The sequence below is a fragment of the Carcharodon carcharias genome, chromosome 8, assembly GCF_017639515.1.
Source record: "Carcharodon carcharias isolate sCarCar2 chromosome 8, sCarCar2.pri, whole genome shotgun sequence".
NCBI classification, from domain to species: domain Eukaryota; kingdom Metazoa; phylum Chordata; class Chondrichthyes; order Lamniformes; family Lamnidae; genus Carcharodon; species Carcharodon carcharias.
The window spans coordinates 152,304,296-152,318,268 of NC_054474.1; the positions used below are offsets into that span (position 1 = coordinate 152,304,296).

The 13,973-nt window shown below is 44.1% G+C and overlaps 1 protein-coding gene across 2 annotated transcripts in view; it reads right to left on the reverse strand.

Moving 5' to 3' along the window:
- Positions 1 to 13,973, reverse strand: part of col27a1b (collagen, type XXVII, alpha 1b) — a 598,999-nt gene that overhangs the window by 152,296 nt on the left and 432,730 nt on the right. For both annotated transcript variants that reach the window (XM_041193458.1, XM_041193459.1), the window contains exons 32-34: positions 8,395 to 8,448; positions 5,075 to 5,128; positions 2,295 to 2,348 (exon numbers count right to left, since the gene is read on the reverse strand). In XM_041193458.1, coding sequence (XP_041049392.1) covers positions 2,295 to 2,348; positions 5,075 to 5,128; positions 8,395 to 8,448 — 162 coding nt within the window. The remainder of the gene's footprint in view (positions 1 to 2,294; positions 2,349 to 5,074; positions 5,129 to 8,394; positions 8,449 to 13,973) is intronic.

Below are 13,973 nucleotides of genomic sequence, written 5' to 3' on the forward strand. Positions count from 1 at the left end.
GCTTGGGACTTCGAGGTTTGTTTGCCTATCTTGCTTTGGGCAGCACCCGCAGTCATCAGTGCCAGGCTTCACAGATAGCACCGCATCACTTTTAGGGTGCCCACGGGCAGGTTTCTACCTACCTACTCCACCTTTCCAATGACTGCAAGGTAGGGATTGGTTGGGGAAGGGGGAGAAGTGGCCTCAGGTAAGGGAAGAGGCAGCAAGGTGAGGGCTGTACTAGGGAGGTGGGGTTATCTCAAGGTGTGTGTGGGGGCACAGATTGATCTGTGCAAGTGGTCTCAAGATGTTGAGGGCTGAGGAGGCAGTCTCCAGAGGAGATAAGGCCAGATGGAGATGTAAGGGTATGTGTGTGAGAGTGAGTTGTGATGTTCCTTGAGCTGGCAGTGAGCAAGATGCCAGTGAATATGTGATGGGCTTCAGTATGTAAGTTTGAGTGCTGAGATGGTTGCCATATCCTGCCAGCACAGATAAGATCACTCATCTTCTATCTGCATTGGATGGCCAACCTCTTCTGTGCAGAACTGGTACTGATCCCCACAGCCACCACCTCCCAAGCCAAGGTGGTAATTATTTCTGCCCCTCTTGCGGCCAAAGCGGGGGTAAAGGACATCATGGCTGGCTTCCATGGCGTCCAAAAGGTGCTCGAGGGGCACCTGGGGGCTGCAATCTTCTTGCCTTTTGGGACCATGTCCTCTTTGCAGCAGTCCTGGGCTGTACTTTAAATATGGCGCCCGGCGTGATGAAGCAGTGAGGTGTCAGCGTGCGGGCGAATCGGAGCCCACCTGCCACTGAAATGACATGTTTCCTGGGAATGCATGATCAATGAAGCGGGATTGGGATGATACGGTATGAAAAGCCGCCATTGCAGCTGGTGGGTAAAATGTTTTTTTTCCCCCGCCCGCTGCTGCACGTAGTGGAAATCTGGGACGATTGAGTGTGGGGAAATGTGAGGTCCTCCACACAGCTGAGTCAGACACACTGGAATATTTTCTTAACAGCAAGAAACTATAGGAGCTGTAAAGAAGCAAAGGGATTTAGACATCCATATAGAAAACCATTCAGGTCTAGCTTACAGATACAAAAAGTGGTCAAAAAGATTAATGGAATGTTGGCTGTTATGACAAGGAGACTGGAATTCAGAAGTGAGGAAGTGATGCTTCAGCTGTAATCTTGACCAGACTAGACCACATCTGAAATTCTGTATTCAGCTTTGGGCACCTCAGGAAATTTATACAGGCATTGGAAAGGGTGAGGTGACTGATTCACCAGAGCCATACCAGGATTTAACAGGTTAAATTATAACGTCAGGTTGGATAAAGTTGGCTAATATTCCCTTGAGTTTAGAAAGTGAAGGATAATCTAATAAAGGTGTTTAAAATGATAAATGTTAAACACAACAAGCTATTTCCTCTGTTGGGAGAATCCAGTACAAGAGTGCGTATTCTTAAAATCAGACTCAGGCCATTTAGGGTGAAATTAGGAAGCACTTTATTGCAAAGTCTGGAATCGAGTTAATTGGAATTCTCAAGATGCGATCAATAAATTTTTATTAGGCAAGAATATCAAGTAATATGCACCAAAAGGTGGGTAAATAGAGCTGAGGTACAGATGAACCACAACCTAGTTGAAAGACAGAACAACCTCAATGGGCATAAGTTCCTAGGCTAATTCAAGGCAGCAAATTTAACTCATTAAAGCCTTTGAAGAGTACAGGGTGAAAAGGAGCAGGGAAAGCAATGTTTGCTAACACGTGAGGACTTGCATCACTTATCACAGCCATCAGGGATAAACTTGTTACAAGCATATATTAATGTACATTTGATAATAGCTATTCAGAAATTTCCGCTGCTGCAGATTTCACATCTGGTGCCATGTAAACTTTACTGGAAGCCAGTATTCAGGCTGTGGAAATGGAAACTTTGGAGTTGGAAAATTCTTCCTGCCTGAGAACTCTTGCTTAAGCATATCTCTGTTGAAGAAGTAGGCACTCTCTATATTTCTCTAATTTTGCTTTCTATCATTCAGAATTCGACACTTCCTGAAAATCAATTTTTATCTGATAGAAAACAGGTGCATATTTTAGTAGCTGCAAAGAAACTCAGTGCACACAGAGGGTTACTGTGAGAAAGACTCTGCCCGCCTTTTCAGAAAGAATGGAGCCTGCTGTAGAAACTCTGGCTTATTCTGTCTGACTGCCCAGTTGGACTGGGTTGTAATGAGAGAGCCAGGCTTCAAAACAAAAGCCCCCATTATCCATAGAAAATCAGTCAGGGATGATTAGAAAGTCATACCTTCTCTCCTGGTTCACCTGGGAGTCCAGGCTCACCAATAGGGCCAGGAATCCCCTGAAAAACAGAGAGCAAAAAAAAAAGTCAGAAACAGCCTTCAGTGAAAATGTCCAATATTATGACTTGAATGTAAATGGAATCTGTGGCAATCGGATTCAGTTTGGTGTCCAGAACAGCAACTGAGAAGGACTGATATAGAAAGTCTGCTGTAGCTGAAGCCAAGGTTGGAACTAAATAGCACAACATGTCAAAACACATCCTCCTCTGCTTTGCTTGATACTGTCAGGATGCAGAGGGCACCATGCGCGCACTAACTCTTTGTAGAATTGTTACAGCACAGGAGGAGGCCACTCAGTCCCTCAAACGAACAAAGCACCTCGTGCCATTCCCCCAGCTTTTCCCAGCCACTATTTTCAGAGTAACTGGTCACAGCTTGGGATGGGGAACACAATTGTATATCCTGGTTTGGTAATCTAAATAATACAAGTTGGGAAGGATTGATTGTCTATCAACTTGACCAGTTGAAGTTAAATAAATGAGGAGGAATGAAAATCCTTCCCAACAGAGCTGTGGAGGCCGGGTCATTGAATATAGTCAAGACTGAGTTAGACAGATTTTTGATCGACAAGGAAGTCAAGGGTTATGGGGGCTACAGAAAAGTGGTGTTCAGATCACAATCAGATCAGCCATGATTATATTGAATGGCAGATCAGGCTTGAGGGGCCAGATGGCCTACTCCTGCTTCTAATTCTTGTGTAACTCTGCACATTCTGCATTTTCAGATAATAATCTAATTGCCTCTTAAATGCCTTGATCGGACCTGCCTCCATCACACTCTCAGGCAGCGCATTCCGGACCTTAAACACTTGGTGCATGAAAATATTTCTCCTCAGGTCTTCATTACCTCTTTTGCCAATTATCATAAATCTGTGCCATCTTGTTCTCAATCCTTCCACCAGTGGGAATGGCTTTTCCCAATCCACTTTGTCCAGACCCTTCATGATTGTGAATACCTCTTATCAAATCTCCTCTCAACCTTCTCTTCTCCGAGGAAAATAGCTCCAACTTCTCCAATCTATCTCCATAACTGAATTACCTCATCCCTGGAACCATTCTTGTGAATCTTTTCTGCACTTTCTCTGATGCCTTCACATCTTAAGTCACATTGTTTTCAATTGCATTTCTACTGAGGTCTTGTCCTTTATTCAGAGAACGTTTTGGGAATAAGAGTTTGTAGAGATTAAGGGGTGAACCTTCATTCCTGCAGTTTCTGACTTGAATAATGAGTGACCTGGAGATGAAAGTTTGGTGGGAACCTTACAGATTTGTCCCCTTGATTCAACTTTCAGGCCGGCCTACAAGTGGGTACCTCACTCCCGCCAAACACGGGTACGACGCTGCTTAGATGCGCACTTTGGGGTCCTATACCTGTGGTCAACCATAGCTCAGTCATCAAGAGCCTTGCAGGTGAGTCAGAGGTTTGTGGTTACAGGGATATTAGCGCATCATCTAGGCTGACACTCCAGTGGAGTACCGAGGGAGTGCTGTACCATTGAAGCTGCTGTCTTTAGGATGAGACATTAAAACTGGGGCCCTGTCTGCTCTCTCAGGTGGACATAAAAGATCCAATGGCATTATTTTGAAGGAGAGCAGGGGAGTTCTTCCTGAAGCCTTGGCCAATACTTATCCCTTAATCAACATCACTGAAATTGACACTGCTGTTTGTGGGAGCTTGCTGTGCACAAGCTGTTTCCTACATCACAACGGTGACTATGCTTAACAAATACTTCTTTAGCTGTAATGCGCTTTGGGGCATCCTGCGGTTGGGAAAGGCACGATTTCAATGCAAGTTCTTTTTTTTTCTTTTCTGTGGGACCCCGATTGTAACTTTCAAGGAGAACTGGGCAAAGGATGCGTGTGTGGCCCATGCCAGTCGCAGCTCATCCAGGCATCCTGTGGCCTAACTGGGGTCTGAAAAGAGGCTGCTGGAGGCCTCTCCCGAAAGGTAAGCTTTTCTTTTAGTTGAAGGTTTTTTCTGGTGCTGGAAGAAGGAGGAGTGTTTGTCCTGGCCCCACAAAAATATTCTGGCCTGTGGCTAGACCATTTTCTTCCCATCCCGTCCTGGACATGAGCTCACCCTCCCAACAGGCCTCACCTGCGTCCAGCAGCTGGCTGGTTTTCTTCCCGAGCTGCAGTGGGACGCCTGGCGTTAACAGCCTGCTGAGGAAATGTTAACGAGCCTGAAAGTACCCGCAGCCTGTGGACTGTCACGTTGGACAGGCGCTATGAGTACACCCGACTGCATGTCCACAACCCCACAAGCCTCCCTGCTGTGTCACACAGCTTTTCAGATACTGTCCCTTCATGTCTGGGTCTCGGGTTAAAATCCAACGTAGAAACGATGATCTTCCAGGTAAACGTCCAAAATCTAAAGTTAAATTAACTTGGCCAGCCGCAGTGGAGCAGTTCTAATGGACTTTAGCCTAAAGCACAAACTGTCTGTAATGAAGCAATTAACTAAACAATCCCCTTGTTTTAGAGCAAGACAATGTGGACCAATGGGAATGCCATATTGATATTGTCCTGGGTGCTAATCTGGGGGTAGTTTTATAACACACTATTGAGACAGTATAGAGAGAGATAGCACTTCATCAACTCTCACTGCATCTGGCCAGTAAAAATATTGTACTGATACTGGACATTAAAAAAAAATTCACTTTCAAAGCATTGCCATGTACATCAGAAAATGCAGTTCTTTTTTAAAATGATTGTTTTAATTTTACCTTTGGTCCCATCTCCCCCAGCACACCAATTACACCCTCCGGCCCAGATGGTCCCTGGGAAAACAAATAAGGGAGTTAAAATATTTTCACAATTTAAGCCTTTGCTTGCTTATGAAGAAATTTCTATTGAACAGTATTGGCTGGTGATAAATGTTCAGGTACAAATGACTGACCAGAGGACTCTAGCAGGCATCAATTACCAAAGTGAGCCCACACAGCTGGTTTTAATTGTAGTGATAACCCTTTGTATTGTTCACTTGGTTGTAATGACCACGCTGTACAGCTTGATACATTTTGAGAGAGAACGTACTGCACTGAATGACACCATCATTGAAGCATTTCAGATTTTTTTTAAACTTTCAGACATTGTGTCATACATCCTTTAGTCAATAAGGCATTAAGGTAATAGCTACACTAGCATTTTAAACTCATAACATGGCTCATTTACACTTGCTAGAGGTGACATACATTCATACGCAGGCCCGCGTTCTCTGAAAACAGAGGGAGCATGTTCAAGCCTTGTGCCTTCTTTGAAATACCCAGGGGATTGAGGCACCTATAGTTTGGGATTTCTTTCTCCATGACAATTCTTCGACCAATCAGAGTTGAATTGCCAACCAATCAGCTTCCTTTTCTGCTGTCATATAAATTGTTGTGATATTTTGAAATTTGACATTCCTGCATTTGTCCTGATGAAAAGCTTTGGTAACATGTCTCACTTTTTAGTAATATTCAAGTTCTGCACTACCAAGTGACTAGTTCAATTAACTTAAAGAAAAACAGTTATTGTAACCAATTCCAAGTGGGTATGACCCTCCAGAGATAACTACCCACAATCATTTAGTTGGCAGTTTTATTCAGAGAGATCATAAGGATGGTGGAAACTGTTGTAGTAGGGGAGTAAAGCTGGGTTGAGGCATATTGTTGGGGAGGATACAAGAATGAATTTCACATCATTTTTTTGAAGATGTATCACATTTCAATGGATAAGGCAGAATTGTTTGCTTCTTTCGTGACAAGCTGCATTAATAAGTGTATAATGGGCGTGGATGTTGTATTATTTTCAGTCCTGAGAAGATCATGTGAGTAACTCTGGCCAGAAAGGTTGATAATAATGATAATGATCTCTGCTCCATTATTGTGGCAACAACAAGCGCTTGTATTTATTTAGTGTTAATAGGGGGAGAAAGGTATGGATAAACAGAGTGCCCGCCAAAGCGGATGAGTTAGGAGAGGGGACCAAAAGTTTGGTTGTTGTCAACAACAACTTGCATTTAATAGTGTGTTTAACATTAAAAGAAAACCCTCAGATGCTCCTTAGGAACGTACTGAGCCAAAAAACAGAAAGATTATGAGGGCTAACCAAAAGATTGGGAGATGACGATGTGGAGGGGTTTGGCGAAGGACTTCCAGGGAATGGAATCTTGGTGGGTGGAAGGCATGAATCAGGATTGAGGGATGCACAAGAACCAGACTCAGAGGAATTTTCATTTTGTGGAAGGGTTGGCAGGGAGTGGGGCTGGGGGTGGGGGGCATTAAAGGGCTTGAGGGTCCAGGGATAGGAAGGGATGATGCTATTGAGGGATTTGAACTAAAGGATGAGAATTTCAAATTTGAAGGTGTGCAGGAGAGGAGGCAATGTCAGTCAGTGAGGATGGATATGATGGGTGAGCATGACTTGGTGTAGAATACATCATGGACAGAAGAGTTTTGGATGAGGTGAAAGTCAATGGAAGGTGGGGAATGCGAGGTTAGTCTGGAGAGAATTGGAATAATGAAGTCTAGAGGCAACAGGGGCATGAATGAAGGTTTCAGTGACAAATAGACTAAGGTGGGGATGGAGGTAACAATATTACAGAGGCAAAAGTAGATGGCCCTTGCAATAGAGAGGATACAAGGTCAGACAGAAAGACATGGTTGCCAGCTGTCGGGTTTACTCGCAGACAGTGGGAAGGGTCAGGGGTGGGGTCAACAGCATCAGTTGTCCCATGTTTAGCTGGAGGAAGTTACAGTTCATCCATTGCTGATGTCAGGCACCAGTCTGATGGCAGTAGGCAGAGTTGAGTGAGTTACAGTTGCATGTCAATGGGATATATATGGATGACAACGCCAAAGGGCAGCAACTAAATGAGGAACAGGAAGGGACCAAATATGGTCAAGAAAAATGGGTGTTGATTTTTAAAAAATGTAAATTGAAGTGGAGAGACAAAGTGTAATAGGCAGTGAGTTCCAGAAAGTGGGGCCAATGTGGTTGAAGGCTTGGCTATCAATGGCGAGATGTAGGTGGGGAGAGGGTCAGTGTCAGATGGCTGAAGGGTCTGGGAGGAAATATGGTGGAGCAATGCCATGGAGAAATCTGAAGACAAGGATGAGGATTTTAAATTTAATGTGGTGGGTGACAGACAGCAAGTGAGGAATGAAGGGCAAGTGCAGTTTAGTGCGGGACAGGATTCGGGCAGCTCAATTTTAAATTGCAAAATGGAATTGGTAGAAACTGGAGCATTGGCGTCTGACAGGAGGGTACTGGAGAAATTCAGAGGTGATAAAAGCAAGGATAAGGGCAAACACTCCTCTCATACATTTAGCATCTAGAGAATCACATCTGATTGTCCTGAGGAAAGCAAGTCATGAAGGCACTGGAAAAACAGATGAAAGAGTAGAAATCCTTAAATATGCCTGGTTCTGCCTTCACTACCTGAAACTCCTGTATTCTGTGAAGTCAATATTCATTCAGTGACTCAATATCGTAGCTTTTTGGCAGGTTAGAGAGAAACCCCATCTTTTGTGGACAGGTTATGGTGCAGAGTCATGCACACCAGTACATGTAACTCAATGCCCAAGTCCCCTTTCTACGACATAAGGGAGACAGCCAGCTATCTGTCTTGTGTAAGACTTACAGCCAGAGCAATGCTATGAGTTGCCAGCTCTCAAGTCAGATTCCAGGGTTTATGACAGGAGCATGATTGGCTTCTGCTGCTGCCCCTCAGTGAGCTTTATCGATCTCAAATGTCTGCCCATTACTAACGATGCAGCTTCCCATATCTCTTCTCCTGCAGGCGATCTTTTAGCCAACCCCTGTTTACTGAAGTCTAAGCCCTTGTATGAATATGTCCAAATGCAGAGTTAGATATCTTTGGTATACTGGCGTTTCTGGAATATGGATTTGGTTACAGGGACTGCAACCTGCTCACAGATATTACAGTACAGTTTCTTCAAACTTCCTATCTGTAGATTTTAGGTACAAATGGATCTTCTCTCTCCCTATCAAACACTTCTTTCATGCAGCTGGGGTCGTATTAAGCAATTATAAAGGTACTTACGGGCTCTCCTGGGACTCCTTTTGCTCCTGGAGGGCCTGAAGGTCCCGGGATACCCTACAACAACAGAGACGATCGAGTTCATTCTCAACAGTCGAATGTTTGGTGAACAAGTTAAAACAATGAAATCGTGACAAGGTCAAAGTAAGTAACATTAATATGCTGTTTTGATTCAAAAAAACTGTTCCAGTCTCTAATCTAATGTTTCCATGTCTCGTTGCTGTTTTGAGAAGGGGTGGATTGTTCCCATCTCTGTTACACTCTAACACACGATTTCTGTGGCACCCATAGGTTTTGTCAGCAGCAATTTATACGAGATGCCAGTTGTGCAGATCTTTGTCTCCTGTGCACCATGCAGGGGATGGAGCAAATTGTAGAAACTAAGATCTTGCTAACTCGAGAGCTAACGATTGACATATTGACTTAAAGGGGAACAAAAGAATTAAAATGGACCAGGAACAGGGCACTTGACTTCCAGGGGCTAGAGTGAGTTATTAAAACAAGAGGAGGAAAAAAACGTTTTGACATAACTCTTCTAGTATCAGGTAGCAGGAAAAAAGAGAGTACAGCACAGAGCCACGAGTCACAATTAGTTTTTTCACTGTTAGGCTACTGGCAGGTTAAGGAAATCTACTTAATCTTGAAATTCTGGCTTAACAAATATCATTAAAGATTTTTTTTCATTTTTCCTTGGGATATGAGTGCTGCTGGCAAGGCCAGCATTTGTTCACCATTCCTAATTGCCCTTGATGGTGAGCTGCCTTCTGGAACCGCTGCAGTCCATGTGCTGTATGTACAGTGTTGTTAAGAAGGGAGTTGTCCCAATGACAGTGAAGGAACGGCGATATATTTCCAAGTCAGAATGTTGTGTGACTTGGAGGGAAGTTGCAGGTGGTGGTGTTCACATGTGTCTGCTGCCTTTGTCCTTCTAGATGGTAGAGGTTGTGGGTTTGGAAGGTGCTATTGGCGAGTTGCTGGTTAGGTCTTTAGAAGAGCCAGCACAGATGTAATGGGCTGAATGGCCTTCTTCTCTCCTGTATGACTCTTATGACAGACTGAATGACAGGATATCCGGTGGTGCAATAAATTGGGGTACGGGCACAGAGATGAATTTGTGTCACAAAAAAGGGCAAACCGCTGCACTCTGTGCGGTGAAGGTGTCCTCACAATGCAGTTAGGATGCAAATTCCTGGAATTTGACCCAACGGCGATGAAGGAACAGCGACATGTTCAAGTCGGGATAATGTGCAATCTGCAATCAGGAGGTGATATTCCCATGTGCCTGCTACCTGTGTCCTTCCAGGAGGTGAAGGTCATGGGGTTTGGGAAGTGCTGTTGAAGAGGTTTTGTTAACTTATGCAGTGCATCTTGTAGATAGAGCACATGGCAGCCATAGTGCACTAGTGGAGGAGGGAGTGACATTTGAAGGTGATGGATGGGTTGCTGATGAAGCAGAGTGCTTTACCCTGGATGTGTGTAGCTTCTGGAATTTTGTTGCAGCTGTATTCATCCAGGTAAATGGAGTGTATTCCAACATACCCCGAACTGGGGCGTTACAGGTGGTGGAGAAGCTTTGAGAAGTCAGGAGGTGAGCCACTCCCACTGATTATCCAACCTCTGAGCTGCTCCAGTAGCTATGACACTCAGGTGGCTGCTCCAGTTCGGTTTCTGGTCACTAATGATTGTGGTGGTAGGATGGGGGAACACTCTATGATGGTAATGCCAGTGAAAGTCAAGAGGAGGTATTTAAGCTCTCCCTTGTTGGAGAAGGTCATTCCCTGCCAATTATTTGGCACAAGTGTCATTCTTCACTTATCAGCCCAAGCTTGGATGTTGTCCAGGTCATGCTGCATGTGGGTACAGACTGCTTAATTATCTGAGCAATTACAAAAATCAGTTAATCAATTTTGAAGTGCAGACACTGCTCTCATGCTAATTTGCACAAAATAAGGCCTCACAATCAGTAAAAATAAGATGAATGCCCACTTTAATTTATTTGGGAGCGCAGGAGCAGAGGGACCTGAGTGTTTCTGTGCATAAACGATTGAAGGTGATAGGACAGTTTGGGAGCATGGTTAATAAAACATACAGCATATTGGGTTTATTAATAGGGGCCTAGGGTACAAAAGCAAGGAAGTTATGTTAAACTTGTTTGGCCTCAACCCGTTCTGGGTGCCATGCTCTAGGAAGGGTGCAAAGGAATTAGAGTGCAGAAAAGATGCACAAGAATGGTTCCAGGGATGAGGAACTTCAGTTATGTGGATAGATTGGAGAAGTTGGGACAGTTTTCCGTGGAGAAAAGGAGGAGAAGAAGAGATTTGATCAAGGTGTTCAAAATCATGAAGGGTCCGGACAGAGTAGATAGGGAGAAACTGTTCCCATTGGTGGAAGGATCGAGGACCAGAGGGCAGAGAGTTAAGGTGTTTGGCAAAAGAAGAAATGGTAACATGAGGAAGAACTTTTTCATGCAGCAAGTGGTTAGGATCTGGATTGCACTGCCTGAGAGTGTGGTCGGGGCACTCAAGAGGGGATTAGATTATTATATAAAAAGAAAAAATGTGCAGGGCTATGGAGTGAAGTGGCATTAGGTGAATTGCTCCTTCAGAGAGCCAGCACAGGCACTGCATGCTGAATGGCCTCCTTATGTGCTGTAACCATTCTGTGAAACTGCATGATTGGTCGGTTTTGGTTGAGGGACAAATATTAATGGGATACCAAAAGACTCCCCTGTCCTTATTTGAATAGTACAGTGGAATCTTGTGCATTCAGCTGAAGGTGTGGATGGACTCCATTTTAATGTGAAAAAGAAAATAATTGGAAAAGTAACAAAATACTGTAACAGGTTTAAGCAGCGGTAGTTTGTTGAAGCTGCATGACACCAGATTAATTCGTATTGACTTAAGCAGAATCCTGACTGAAGAATGGAATTCCAATGCACCAAATATCTTCCTGTTAGCTCATGCTGTGTGGAACTGCTAATCAAGCAGGATATTTAAATGTCTAGCTTTGATTGATGAACAGAATCCCAGTCTACCAAACCACTTCCCATTGACTCCTACTGTACACAATTCATGATCCAAGCAAAATATTTAAATACAAAATGGTGATACAAGGATAAAAATTCAATGAGCCAACCCACTTGTAATTCACTTTTCTTGGATATAATATCAGATCCAAGTATAACACTTGAAAATTAAATCCTGATCTAAGCACAGAATACCCCCTGAGTTATCCAGATTTGGTCATCAAGATCTCAGACACAGTCAATCGATTACTAGAGACAGCAGGTCATTTTAGATACTTCAATAACTTCCATATAAAATGTCTGATTTTAATTAGATTTTGCTGTTTTTGTTTGGACTGAATAATTAAATACATTAGAACCGAATGAGTTAATGAATTCCATATAATAGAAATCCATATCTCAAAGCATATTTGATGGAAAGCCTTTCATGATTGGTTGCAACTTTGAATAGTTAAGGACTTTTAAAAATATTTATGTACCAGCTGAATTAAAATATCATTCACATGCACAGCCATGTGCCAGAGATGGGGCATTTCTGTGCTCATCCCACAAGCAATTTTTTGTTCATTCATAGAATGTAGGCATCACTGGCAAGGCGGCATTTATTGCCCATCCCTAACTGCCCTTGAGAAGGCCTTCTTAAACCACTCCAGTCATATGGTGTAGGCACACCCACAGTGCTGATAAGGAGGGATTTCCAGAATTTTGACTCAGCAACCATGAAGAAACAGCGATATATTTCCAAGTCAGGATGATGTGTGACTTGGAGCAGAACTTGCAGGTGATGGTGTTCCCATGCATCTGCTGCCCTTGACCTTCTAGATGGTAGAGGTTGTGGGTTTGGAAGGTGCTGTCGAAGGAGCCTTGGTGAATTCCTGCAGTGCATCTTGTAGATGGCACACACAGCTGCTACTGTGCATCAGTGGTGGAGGGGGTGAATATTGAAGGTGGTAGATAGGGTACCAATCAAGCGGGCTGCTTTGTCTTGGATGGTGTCAAACCTCTTGTGTGTTGTTGGACCGGCATTCATCCAGGCAAACTGAAAGTATTCGATCACACTCCTGACTTGTGCCTTTTAGATGGCTTCAGGGAGTCAGGAGGTGAGTCACATGCCGCAGGATTCCTAGCCTCTGACCTGCTCTTGTAGCCACAGTAATTATATCACTAGTCCATCTGAGATAGGTAGAGTAGGTTAAGTAGGTTTCTCCCTTGTGTTGGTTCTCTCACCATCTATCACAAGGCCAGTCTGGAAGATACGTCCTTCAGGACTCAGCCTGCTTGGTCAATAGTGATGTTACTGAGCCACTTGGTGATGGGCATTGAAGCCCCCTCCCCAGAGTACATTATTTGCCCTTGCCACCCTCAGTGCTTCTTCCAAGTGGTGTTCAGCATGGAGGAGCACTGATTCATCAGCTGAGGGAGGGCAGTAAGTGGTAATCAGCAGGAGGTTTCCTTGCCCATATTTGACCCAATGCCATGAAATATCATGGGGCCCGGAATCAATGTTGAGGAGTTCCAGGCTATGTTTGTATATCACTGTGTTGCCGCCACCTCTACTGGGTCAATCCAACCAATGGGACAGGACATATCCAGGAATGATGATGGAAGTCTCTGGGACATTCTCTGCACAGTGCGATTCTGAGGGTGACTATGTCAGGCTGTTGCTTGCCTAATGTGTGGGACAGCTCTCCCAATTTTGGACAAAGTCTCCAGGTTTTAGTGAGGAGGACTCTGCAGAATTTATTGGGTAGGGTGTGTCTTCATGGGTCCGAATCCTGAGTCTAGGTCAGTGCCAGGTGGTCCATCCTGTTTTATCCTTATTATATTTTGCTTAGCCGTTTGGTACAACTGAGCAGCTGGCTAGGCCATTTCAGAGGGCAGTTAAGAGTCAACCACATTCATATCGATCACATATAGGCCAGACTGGGTAAGAACACTGGGTTTCCTGTTCTAAAGGGCATTAGTGAATCAGATGGGTTCTTACAACAATCTAGTAGTTACATGGTCGCATCACTGGTACTGATTTTTCATTCCAGATTTACTTAATTAACAGAATTTAACTTCTCCAGCTGCAGTGATGGAATCTGAGCTCATGTCTCTGGGTCATTAGTCCAGGCCTCTGACTTATTGGTCCAGGAACTTAACCACGATGCTGCCATACATCAGAGCAGACTTTGTTGGTATAGCAATCAAGAACAAAATCTGTGACATTGTGGAGGTGTGGAAGCCAACTAGAGCTCATGATCTACTAACTGGGCTGAAATCACTAAGTTCCAAAGAGGCCAATGATTGAACCCAGCATCCCTGTGACGTAGTGCCATATCAGTTGGTGATTTTCCCCAATGAACAGCTCGAGAGCAGTATGGGGGCATTGCAGAACAAACAGGCTATTGAAGTTGACTTACTTTCCCTTCTTCTGATCATTTGCCTCTCTCCCTAGAAGGTATACTGGTGTTTGAGGAGTAGGTGGGGATGGGGGTGGGGGTTGGTGGATAGCAGGGGGACGGCTTGTGTTTTATGGCTTCCAGGAAAGCAATCTCTCAATGTTTGCACTTCC